Raw genomic sequence first — 12,874 nt, forward strand, 5'->3', positions numbered from 1 at the left:
CTTTGTTCTTGTGTTTACTCAGCCCACTAAAGATAATAAGTATTTTCCTCAGTGTCTCATATTTCTCCCTGCCTTCATCTTCCCGTCTCCCTCTGTCTATCTTCATCTCGCTCTGGATTCCCCCGCTTTCCTCCCTTCGCCTCCTCCTTCTTTTTGGCTTTTCTTTTTTACCCATCATCCTCCTCTGTTTCTCCCCCTCTCCTCCGCTCCTTCCCTTTTCTTCTCATGCAGCATTCCTCGCATTCCTGTTGGCTTCTTAAGGGGAAGGACCCTGCTGGCAGACCAAGGCCAAACATTATTACAGTGCTCTCAGCTTCTCTCTCTCTCTCTCTCTCTCTCTCTCTCTTGCTCTCTTTCTCTCCTCCTGTCTCTCTTCTTCTTTCCCTCTCTTACTGACCCTACCTTGTCATTCACCTTATCTTATTCCCTTCCTGACTTTCTTCTGCTGTTCCTCAGTCACTTTTTTTCTTTCTAATCCATGCCCTTGTTCTTTCACCTCCCTCATTTCTTCTCTCTAAAACCTCCATGCCCGCTAATTCCATTTCACAGATAGTGACTGTATGCTTCTACTTTAACTGTGTTCAAACGGCTTACTGGGACCACTGTGTTTCATAATTAGTGGAAATACAGGTCATACCCTTTTCTGTTACGTAAAACAGGCTCATTCATGTTCACACAAGCGCATGTGCTGTGTTTTTTTAACGACGACACACTGTCCGTACATGGTAGATAAAGAATCAGACACATAACTGCTTACAGGAAAGGCTCAGTGCAGCACAATTCTCTTAATAAAAGTGGAATAAAAATGCATGTATCTTTCCTTGTGTGTGGACGGATGTGAAGGCGTTATAAATGAACGTAATTGTTCAAATTTAAGTTTTTTTTTTTTTACAGTAAATTTCCTCTAGATGCCCCCAATTGTGTTCTCTTGACTCCTATGTGTATTGCCTTGTTACAGAGAGATGCTGCCTCACTAGATAATTAAAACAACAGATGCAGATTATAAATTAAAGTCATACGCCAGCTGCTGTAGTTTGATGTGCAGTATCTATCATGTGTCATGGGTAGGCCTGGGAATCGTTTGACATTTTAGTGTCGATATGATACCTGGGTTTGGTAATACTTTTTTTCAGTAGCTTACTGTGAGAAATATAAACATGTTTTTCTCCCAAACATTTTTTTTTGTAATTATACTTCATTTTAATCAGACAAAAAAGTGCCATCTTTGAACAAATTTACAAACATACATTAAAAGATCAACAACAACAAACAAAACAGAAATAAAAAAGAACAAAAAAGACAACCACAGATAGTCAGACTAGACAGGGAAAGATACGTTTCAGATAAAAAGAAATCAAAAGCATATGGTTCAGAATAGCAAAACTCGTGTCACGCAATGAGACTTCTGCTTTCAAATGGGAGAGTTGAGGTAAAACAACATTTTAAAAAGTAATTTAAATAAGGAGCTACCTGATGAATATACATTAAGAGTTTTACATTTATGCCTGCTTTTATTAATGGACAGTCTTCTATATTTGGTCAAACAAAAACATTTTTGTCCCAAAAAAGTATTGCAGGCTAGGTGAGTTTTGACACAGCTCGAGTCACTGGACCCTAAAACCAGTCATTTTTTACTCCTTTGCGTTATGCATTCTTCCAACCGTCATTCTGTGAGGATTTCAGTTGAGTTTTGTGTCGACACTTTTGTATGTAAAAAACCTCTTCTCATGTCAATTGTCGTGTTGTAGCAAGAGCACATGTCTGCAGGTGGGAGGCAACTTTGTAGCAGAAAGTTGACCACATCCTGCCCCTGTAGTACTGACAAAAAAGCTACAAATGTCAGACTGCCTGTTTTTAACTGTGTCATTTCAGTATGATTTAGGCTACATTAAGGTTCGACTGATCGTGTTTCTAAAACCTTCATAATGATTACAACATTTTTTAACTGAAGCGGTGCTGTAGCTTTACATGTTCCATACTGACCACACTTTCTTTGTAACAGTGTTGAATTAGCAGGCATTTTGCTTTTTATTTGCCGTAAGCAAAGGAAGCTTATTTCCTATAAAAAGTCAATAGCCTCATAAATGGATTAATCAATATAAATTAAGATAATCTTATTTTGCAGTTACTTAATGCAGTTGCAATGTGGAGGCTTTTACAATCCTTTAAAAAGCATTTTTTTCCATTTAAAATCTCAGTAATCGAATGATAAAACAAGCAAATAGGCACCAGCTTTCTACAGGAAAGTTCTTTTTAGATAAAATAGATGTTGTTTGTGGAAAGTACTAACTGACCAGTGCTGGACCGTGTGAGTGTGTGTGTATATGTATGTATTCCTCTCTCCCTGTGGGCGGTTGCCTGCTGCGCTGCTTTTCTGTCACCCTGTGGTTTTGTTATTTTCAGCTCGAAACCGGATGTGATTCAGACTGCATGGTAGATTGTGTAATTGAATGGACTAACCACATATACACACACACACACACACACACACACACACACACACACACACACACACACATATAAGCTTGCACACACACATTACGTCAATGCACATTAGACACATGAAATCACACACACACACACACACACACACACACACACACACACACACACACACACACACACACACACACACACACACACACACACAGTTATGGAGCTCTACACCCACACACTGAGGGTTTCTGGGAACGGTGCTGGGTTCCCCCTGTTCACAGAGGCACCCGAGGGTGAGCGAGCACTGCAGACGATGGCGCACCACCAGCAGAATACAGACGCATGCTTCTTGGTTTCAATATTGGTCTGAAACATCAGTCGTTGACCTGGCTGACGCTGAGATCGGAAAAAGGGATAAAATGCACACACGCCTGTGCTCTGTGGAAACAAAAGGACGGTTGAAAGTGGGGGAAAACACTGAGAAGTGTGAGTGAAACTCATAACAAATTTTAAAACTGTTTTATGCAGATAGTGTTCATTTCAGAAAAAAACAGGGAAGAGATAGAAGTGGCCAAAATAAGAAAAAAGTACCTAAGTACCTCTGTCACATGTACAAAAAAGCAAATATTCCATAAGGACTTATTTTTAAGACAGTAATCATGATCATGATCATTCATTTCGTTTTTATTTCTTCTAAATGTGAACTTTTTTATTTTAAAATAAAAATCTTCATTCATTAAAGTTTTGGGATTGATTTTTTTTTTTGTTGCAGGACGTATAATGTATTGATTTGTATGATGTTACAGAATGTATGTCATGCTGACCACACGTCAGTGACGATTTAAGGATGTTTGTGACTCAGTGTGAGCGGCAAACAGCCTCTTGATTCTAGGAAGGCTTAGAACCAGACAAACTGTCAAGACGATGGCCCTGCGTCATGTAAGCTACCACAGTAACCTATGTGCTGTAGGCGTGTGAGTGTGTTTGTGTGTGTGTGTGTGTGTGTGTGTGTGTGTGTGTGTGTGTGTGTGTGTGTGTGTGTGTGTGTGCGTATGTGTGTGTGTGTGTGTGTGTGTTTGTGTGTGTGTGCGTGTGTTTGTTTGAGAACACAGTGGCCTACACAGACAGGACTCTCTACTTCCTCCTACATGGGCTCGGGGGTATCCTGCGCTACAACAGCAAGTAAAGATTTGTACATGCAATGTCAGAACATTGTAGAAAATGACATGGCTTTTATTCCTCATAAAAGGTACTTACAGCAGGTGTAAATTACAAAGGGATCTGTCACTATTACGAGGGGGGGGAAAAAACTTCAGATTCAAAAGCATCCAATGAGACATGTAGACATGAGACATGTAGAAGTCATAGAAAACTATGACTTTTACAGGACTAACAGCAATGTCTATTATGACTCAACCTTGTAAAGGATTAGGTTAGCATTTAACCTTTATTTAACCAGGTAGGCCGTTGAGAACAGGTTCTCATTTGTAACGGCGACCTGGCCAAGAAAAGCATAAGCATGCAAGACAACATACAGTTTCACATTCAATACAATTCAAATACAAGAATAAATTCATGCAAAGGGGGTGAAGGCTACTTTACCTTCCACCACATCCCTGGTTTTACAGTAACTCTTGGCAAATCTGCTCAACCATATTACCTCAGAGCTTCCTTCCAGTCATTCTGTAGTACGGTCTCTTTTGAAGCCTAAATCTAATGGATTATGTCTTTAATGGGCATGCATTAAGTACTAAATGTTAAATTATTGTCTCACTGTAAGAAATCTATCGTGATTTCCACAGTAATTAACTGTAATTAACATTGACAGAAGGTTAGTTACAGTTGTAATAATACAACTGTAAAATGAAACACAAGAATTGTAGCGTATATGATAAATACCTTTTTATGACTCTTTTACGATACTGTATATGTAGCTAAAGCACTGCGTCATCTCCTGTTGTTTTTAAAACGTGCTATATAAATAAAAATGACTTGTGTAACTGTAAAATGTAACTCAACTTTTGATGATACTATGTACTTCATAACAACAACAGACATGTAGTACAGTTGTTCATGTAATGCTGTACATTAACAAAGTACTACTATTAAAAATGAAATACAATTTTACTCAACACTTTTTTGTTTTAGAAGTGTCAATAAATGACTGCAGAAAGCCAAGTCCTTGACAATTATTTATTGTCACTTGTTAAATAGTAACAAGGATAATTTACCTACTTATTTTGATTATGCTGCGGGATAATATAATGCATACCATGGTTACATAAATCGAATGGGCGTTTTTCCACATGGTAAGTATTTCCAGTCCTTTGAGGGCCTATGATTAGATCTGGTTTTCCAGATCCCCTCAAAGAGTCATTTAAAGGTCCTATGACATGCTGCTTTTTGGATGCTTTTATATAGGCCTTAGTGGTCCCCTAATAATGTATCTGAAGTCTCTTTCCTGAAATTCAGCCTTGGTGCAGAATTACAGCCACTACGAGCCAGTCCCACAATGAGCTTTCCTTAGTATGTGCCATTTCTGTGTCTGTAGCTTTAAATACTCTTGAGGAGGAGAGAGGGGGGGCGAGGTGGAGGGTGGGGGTGTGGCCTTGACCAACTGCCATGCTTCGCTCGTTTGCAAGCCATGATGTCTCTCTCTTTTTTCATTGGCGGGCCAAATTCTCTGGGCGGGCAAAGCAGAGAAAGGGGAGGTAACCTTTCCCCTTATGACGTCATAAAGGGAAGATTCCAGATCAGCCCATCTCAGCTTTCATTTTCTTAAAGGCAGAGCAGGATACCCAGGGCTCGGTTTACACCTATCGCCATTTCTAGCCACTGGGGGACCATAGGCAGGCTAGGGGAACTCATATTAATGTTAAAAAACCTCATAAAGTGAAACTTTCATGCAATGGGACCTTTAACTGTGGCTGTTTCGTCTTTTACCAATCCTCCTTTGCAATGTTTGAAACTGATCTGCTGACCAAATAGCGCAGCAATGTCCATATTTTACTGTGTAGACCGGTTGCTAACAATATTACAGTACAGGGGTGTGTTCTCTTTCATAACAGATTTACTGGATTCTATGATATAATCTTTAATCCTACAGCATGTGAGCAAATTAATTACAGTTTTAATCTGATAGATTAAAACTCCACTGTGGCATGGTTGAGTCCTTTCAGTGAATTAAATGTACAGTAGCGAGTAAAGCTGTCTGTAGAGCTGTACAATAGAGCAGCTCAACAATATATGACATTGTTATTAGGCCCACAGAAAGTATTCCAAACATTTCCCCATGAGGGCCCTTTCAACAGGCTTTCCCCTTCTGTTGTCGATGACGACGTGAAAACAATGTTCAGGAGTCCTTTCAGATGTTCGAGTTCGATCTCTGCTGCAGATATACTACCGGACTGTCGGCCTCACCAATATTATTGAAAGGAATATTGCCGTTATGTTCACTTATTGATTTTGTTTGGTAAAAGCATATTTGTATTTGCAATAGTGTGATTTTCTTTTGGCGTACCATTCGAGATAACTGCAGCCAGAGGCACCGAAACATGTTCACATTGCAGGAAACCAAAATTAAAAAGGAAACAGAATTAAGTTCAAGAGAAGATTTGTGTTTCCTGAGAATGTTTGTATAGGCTTTGGTTTTGTGCAAACCTTTATTTTACACCAGAGCACCACCACCATAAATAATAATTAGTTTAATGCTATTATGTTTTTCATTAGACTTTTGCAAGACATGAGCTCAATTAGTGCATGACTAGAATCAGAGTTTGCCCTCACCTCACAGAGAGATCAGACTGTATACAATATGTCACGCATTGTATGTTACAAGCGCAGGAGTGGACAAATTGCAGTGTATCACAAACCAAACCATTTTACCAAGTTACTACTGTGTGTGATGGAGGTTCCTTTGTCTGTAAGCAGCAGACTCACTAACACGTGCTTCATCTTGGGAATGTCACATGTTGGTCTAAATGCTGTTTCACCCTCACAAAAATAACATACTGAATGAGACACTGAGGCTGATTGTCATTTTTTTTGGAAACACTTCACTCATGAAAATGTTGAAATGTAAAATATCAGAACAAAGTTTGGGAGAGTGGGGAGTGCGAAAGGGAAGTTGAACCCTAGCACTCAAGCGCGTGAAAAGCAAAAAGCTAAATTAAACTGGGGTACCTCCAAAGGGCCTCCTGGCAGGTGTCAGGGCCCCCGGAACCACATCCCTGTGCTTGGTGCTACACAGTAACAGCAGCTGGTTTGGATGTTTTTGACAGCAGATGGAGCCACAGTGTAGGGGCCATTGTTTAATTGAGTCCCCACACTGAAATAAAGTTAACACTGTTGCACAAGGAGCCAAACGCGGATTGGCTGCAGTGTGCACCCAATGGGAGTCAGTCAGTGCAGGAAAACAATGGTCCTGAAGGTCCGTGTGAAGTCGAGGCTATTTTTGGTGGGGCCCGCCTTGCTTGCTATTTCTGTCAGCAGGAGAGCGGAGGGGGAGGGGGCAGGACTTGAGGGGCCGGACTTTCTTTTTTGCAACTTGCCTCCGATAAGTCTCTTTTCTTTTCCTCCTCCTCTGTACTGTCTACTGACAACACCAGCGGATCTCACCATCACCTCCCGTCAGGGTTTCGCTCTCTTTGGATGCACAGGGACTTGTTTTGCTGGATTATTTTTTTTAAGTGTTTTGGACTGCGACTCTTTTAAGAGACTGTTGGGTGTTACCGGGTTCTTTCTTACAAGGTAGGCAACACTGGTTGGTGACAAGGGCTGATGTGGGAACAGCTGGAAGTTCGTTAGTCTGCGTGCCCTTTACTTGTTAAATGTGCCGTTGTTTCTATGGGAGTTTTGCATTGCTAAGAAAAGACTATGGCTGTGGCTCGTACCTGCGCAGGTGTTTTTACTCTGTTTTAATAGCTCACAAGCGCAATAAAGTGAAACGCGCTAGTGCGTGAGAAAATAAGAATCGTCTAGTAAAACTGAACTGTAGGCTATATATAGGCTACTGTCTGCTGACTCTAAAGGATTGTTTTAGCCTTTATAGTGAAACAAGCGTGTCTACAACTAGCGCGAAGTCACTATTAACTCCTTATTCATCATATAGGCCTACACGATTGTTCCCACAGCGATATTATAGAAATAGGCTTAGCCTACAGATAAAAGTGTGATGAAGAAGGATAAGATCACTCTAATAGGCTACAGAGTGCCGTAGACACGCCGTAGATTCCTGTAGGAATGGTTGTCTTCGTAAACAGAACAAAATAATGTTTTGTTGAAACTGTCTGGCCTGGTAGCTAAAGCTTTACTTTTTTACTTTCTCAGATATTATTCAAATATTATTTACTTCTGGCCCTTGTGGTTGACCCCAATTAGCTTTTTGCTGCTGAACAGATGTTCAGCCAGAAACAGGTCCACCACACACACACACACACACACACACACACACACACACACACACACACACGGGGAGAAAAAAAGATGATTCTTTAGAATAAAAAAACAAAAAAAACATATGCACTACTTTTTCTATTTGTCTCATTTGTGTGTGTGTGTGTGTGTGTGTGTGTGTGTGTGTTTTTTTTGCTAGTCCAACCAATACTGCCATACACATACACTATATGATCTTTCTATCCAGATCTGGGTTAAATATTCGACCTTAGGGCTGGGACTTACATCACAGGAGCACTCAGCTTGTGCCCAGCCGCACCCACCAGGTGGCCAAGTCTGCTAATACAACCCTTTAAGGAGCATTATGTCATCTATGACTTTTATGTGCCTCTTTTGGGATTTGCAACAACTTATCTGGGATAGTTTATGATGTTCTGCAATTGATATTTTCACAACAGAAAGGACAATTTTAGATCAACAACAGCAACATTTTGGAACTCAGATCTGCCAATTGCCACATTCTCTTGTTTTATATTGTGTGTATATGAGCTGCATTTCACTCATGTATTGTTCTGTTTGTCTCCACAGATGGAATCAGCACCTCTGGTGACACCATAAAGACAGAAAGACAGGACAACATATTTCGTACTGTGGCAGGTAGGACTTTTAACCTCTAAAGAAAATGTACTAAATACCAACTGTAACTTAATAAGTAGTTGTGTTATGAGTCGGTAATATTTTTACTTGAATGTGTTAAAGTTAGCAACAGCTGTCAGTGCTAAAACATTTGTGTGGAAAAAATGCTGCCAGTCTACAGTCAACCCCCTCAGGACTACATCTTGTCCTCTTTACAACATTTTCTTTTTTATAGCGTACACACACATTACACAGCCTGGGTGACAGCAGTTTTTCCAGTGCAGATGATCTAAGCTGTTTAATTCTCAGACAAGTGCAGTAAAGTACAGAACAGGTGTCGGCCTAGTTGGAAAGATGTTCTCGGCCCGCTGTGCTTTTCATGTGTGGGTTTAGAAATTTGGTTTGCTGCAGGTCATGCAGAAGTGTGGTTTATTATCTATCAAAACATCATACTTTAAAACAAAAAAAAGTATGAAAGTTAAATTCAACACGGCACATTTAACGTTTTGCTGTCTTTGGCTAACAGTGTGAAAAATAGCCAGTTGTAGATATTTTTTGTAAAAAAGTTATTTAATCCTGAATTCTAACTAGTCTCGCAGGCATTGTAAAAAAAAAAAAAAAAAAAAAAACTGCCAATGGTGCTAAGATACAGAAGTAGGATTTACTTGACTTTTTTTCAAAATCACTTCCTTGATTGTGTCAGAAATGTTATCTTACGCAATTAAAACAAACCGGAGAAACATATGGAATTATACAAATATTTCCCCACACATTTCCAGTTGCAATTATTTTTCATGTGGTCGTAGTTAGACAATGAAAATGTCAGCATTGATTACTGGTATGATACAAGATGTGATCCTGACCTCACCCTTATACTCTCATCTCACCCCATTTTGAAAAAAATCCTTTTTTTATAATGGAATATAGAGTACGATGGGCAGGTTGCGAATGCCTTTCTTTATAATAACCATTGATTTCCATCATAACAGCAGCAGTTAAATCTTTATGGCAATTTTCTTTCCATTCTGCTTCCCCTCACTATGTACAGTAAGAAACTTTATCACTGCGACTCAGCTTGCTTAGCGCTGCTGACTCACATGGGAAACACTCAAAGCTTTCTTCTTCAACCTGAGATCAAAATGTATTTGATCCACTGCTCCACCCATCAGAAACAACAACCGGCTGTTTCTTTGTGTCCTGCCTTTTAGTTTAGATTAGCATTCTCCACTGTGAAGCATGCCTGTGTGATCACACTGTGTAGGATTACAATGCATGACCCTCTGAATGGGAGCCGGCTCTCGCTGTGCCAGGCCCCGCTGACTGTATGCTAACCAAGGACCTGCTATGTGTGTGTGTGTGTGTGTGTGTGTGTGTGTGTGTGTGTGTGTGTGTGTGTGTGTGTGTGTGTGTGTGTGTGTGTGTGTGTGCGCGTGTGCGTGCGTGTGTGTGCCTGTGGAAAAACCCGGTGAGGTCATGGCGGTGGCTGTAGGGTCTGGTTACATGTGTGTTGTCCATGCAGGGCAACTGACACTGGCTCTTTCTCCTTTGTCTTCTCTAATCTCTCGTTGTTTACTCACACACACAAATATACACATATAACCTCACATATACAGTATGAACGCCTACACTTCCTCAATTGCATGGCGTAGTGTACGATGTAGTTTTACGTGTTGCCTTTCTTAAAAATTTGGGTTGATTATGACTAAAAAAAAAAGTTGCAGTCGCTATGGATGGAGCTTGGCTATTTAAAAATGGCATGCTTTGTGCAGGATGTCCAGGGAGGATTGACCAATCAGTGGTCTGCAGTGTTTTAACTCCACCTTCTAGCATCGCCTCAGCTCGCTTGAAACCCTAGACCATATCCTCTTCCTGATCCTGGTTTCCAAACACTCTGGTCAGCTGATCCTTGGCTTCTTTTTGTCACTGGTTTGTGCTGAATGGGGCAGCTGATGGAAGAAGAGTTAGTTGTCATTCGTCTTTTTTTACCATTTCGTCTTTAAAAAGTCATAAATTACTTTAAAAAAATCAGTTTCCCAAAGCCCAAGTTCACATAATGAAATAATTTTTTTGTCCGACCAACATTGCCAAAGCCAATAATACTGAGTTTAATATCACAGAACATTAAGAAAACCAGCAAATAATCACACTTTAAAAGCTTTAAACAACATCAAAACAAGCACTGAATCCATTATTTAAATAGTTAAAGTTGATCAACTAATACATTAATTGACTAATTGTTTCAGTTTATTACAGTGCATTATATATCTTTAACATTTATACAAAGACATCTTAAAGGCAAAACATCCATGCCAATTTAAGTGTTTAAGTGAAGTGCAGAGGGAGTGAACAAGTAAAAAATGTTATATTCCTTTACTTACTAAGCCTTTACTCTGGTTTCATGTTTTTTTCTTTTTCCTGTCGCTAATCTTCCTCACTTCTTCTTTGTATTGAGTAATCTGACCTAACTGTACTATTTGATCAACAGGTTTAGTCTTTATTGAGTACAGCAGTAATATATCAGGAATAGTAATACTGCTGCAGCTACGACACTTTTTATTCAACACTAAATTGTGCTCCATCTTGAATTTCCAGCGTGTGTAGCGTTTTTGTTCCAAATCAGTAAAAAGTCATTAAATCCCGGTAGCTGACTCCTGATAGTTGAATGACTAATTGTATACTAATCAACAACTATATTAACCTCTGGAGATATATTACGGTCATTACGAAGTTTGGGGCCCCTTAAAGCCTAAATGCATTGCCGACATGGTAGTAATAGTAGACGGCAATGAAGGAGGCGGCTATTTTTGACTTGCTGAACAAATGGCTCGATTGTCCTGCCTCTAGGTGCATGAAATCACTTGATATGTCAGGGGTAATGTTATATAATACCATCCAAGGCGGTGTGTGTGTGTGTGTGTGTGTGTGTGTGTGTGTGTGTGTGTGTGTGTGTGTGTGTGTGTGTGTGTGTGTGTGTGTGCGCAGTCTAGTACCTTTCATGTCTGTTAATTGTGTGTATTTTGTTTTGTTTCTGTGTGTCAGCCTGCACATATCTGGTGTAAATAGGACATAGAAGCTGGAAACATTGTCCTTAACGTTATTGTAGTGTGTCAAATCAATTTATGTTGTATTAACCTTTGAGCTAAAGGCTCCTTGCTGTGGTCAGCTGGGTAATTGGTCTGTTATTGGCCTTCAGCCGCAGTTTGCATCCCCCTCAGGACGTCTCTCTCTCTCTCTCTCTCTGCAGCATACGTTGCTAGACGCTTGTCTCACATAGCCAGACATTACTTCACAGCACAGCGGAGTAGCTAACGTTAGATGCTGACTATATTGTCATAAAAGCCCATGCTCACGTGGAGCTCTGTACCCAACTGACAGACACAGTTTTTTGGCTTAGAATTACGGTAGGAACCGCTAAAAACACAACAACCTCGCCGTCCTCTCCACCCGACGGACAGACACACTTCATCGGCTTAGAATTACAGTAGGAGGCACTAAAATTAACACTACCTTGCCGTCCTCTCCACCTGACACACTTTATTGGCTTGGCAATCGCTACATACACTGCAAACTCACGGACCTCTCTTTCCGATTTACAGCCCCCCTCTCTTGGCTTAAAATAACTCACCGTTGTCGGCTACGGCTGCTGAAAGGGCTACACGTTGTAAACAGCCGTGGCCCGCTAGCCTGGTCCTCTGGTAACGTTAGCAGGGTTAGCATGGCGGCGTTAGCCAGGACCAGTCGGGATCACTTTACTGGCTGTATCTCAATTGTTTTGTTGGAGTAACCAACTCGGGTACTCTAGCTGTATAATTCAATGTGAGTATACGAATGTTGAAATGACGTAAAATGCCCGTCCCTAGCAGCTGTGAAAAATTTGCCTTAAGCTAATGCTTACCTGTTCAGGAGGAAATTAGCCAACTCGGCATCCTTTTGGGCTCTAAGCTGTCTCCATCTTTCAAATACATCTCCAATATTACCCGGGGTTTGTTACGTCTCTGGTCACGCTACTGTTAGGTTGTTTTTTTTAGGTTTGGTAGAATTTATCTCCGTTTATCCTGTTCGTTTGTTTGCTGCTTTCATGGCTGTACTAACGTTGCAGCTGTAGCGCACTGGGTTTACGTTTTTACAGGTATATCTGGCGACCCGGCCTGGCTGTCAAATTGACAGTGATATCAACACACAGGCCAAAACACAAACAGACATTCCGTCATGGAACGTAAATTTCAAAAGGAGAAAATACTGGCATTAGCATTGTTGTCAGAAAAGATAGTATATCAACTTAGCATGTTTCCTTAATATCTGATGATGCATTTGGGTCATTTTTGGATTTATTACAGTAAATATATTACATATTGGAACTTTTAATCCTGTTGAAATGTACTGGAGTTGATGGAATTAGTTTTCTAAG

At 40.3% G+C, this 12,874-nt stretch overlaps 1 protein-coding gene across 4 annotated transcripts in view; it reads left to right on the forward strand.

The window, feature by feature from the left end:
• The window catches only part of hdac7a (histone deacetylase 7a), a 70,982-nt gene that overhangs the window by 12,666 nt on the left and 45,442 nt on the right, over nucleotides 1–12,874 (forward strand). For 2 of the 4 annotated variants that reach the window (XM_031286319.2, XM_031286320.2), the window contains exons 1-2: nucleotides 6,924–7,185; nucleotides 8,419–8,487. Coding sequence is in view for 1 of the 4 variants with exons in the window: in XM_031286318.2 (XP_031142178.1) it covers nucleotides 8,419–8,487 (69 nt within the window). In the remaining 3 variants the exon portion in view is untranslated. Of the gene's footprint in view, nucleotides 1–6,923; nucleotides 7,186–8,418; nucleotides 8,488–12,874 lie in introns of those variants that run through there. The other 2 variants (XM_031286321.2, XM_031286318.2) reach the window with 1 other exon arrangement.

Source organism: Sander lucioperca, chromosome 12, assembly GCF_008315115.2.
Source record: "Sander lucioperca isolate FBNREF2018 chromosome 12, SLUC_FBN_1.2, whole genome shotgun sequence".
In the NCBI taxonomy this organism is placed as follows: Eukaryota; Metazoa; Chordata; class Actinopteri; order Perciformes; family Percidae; genus Sander; species Sander lucioperca.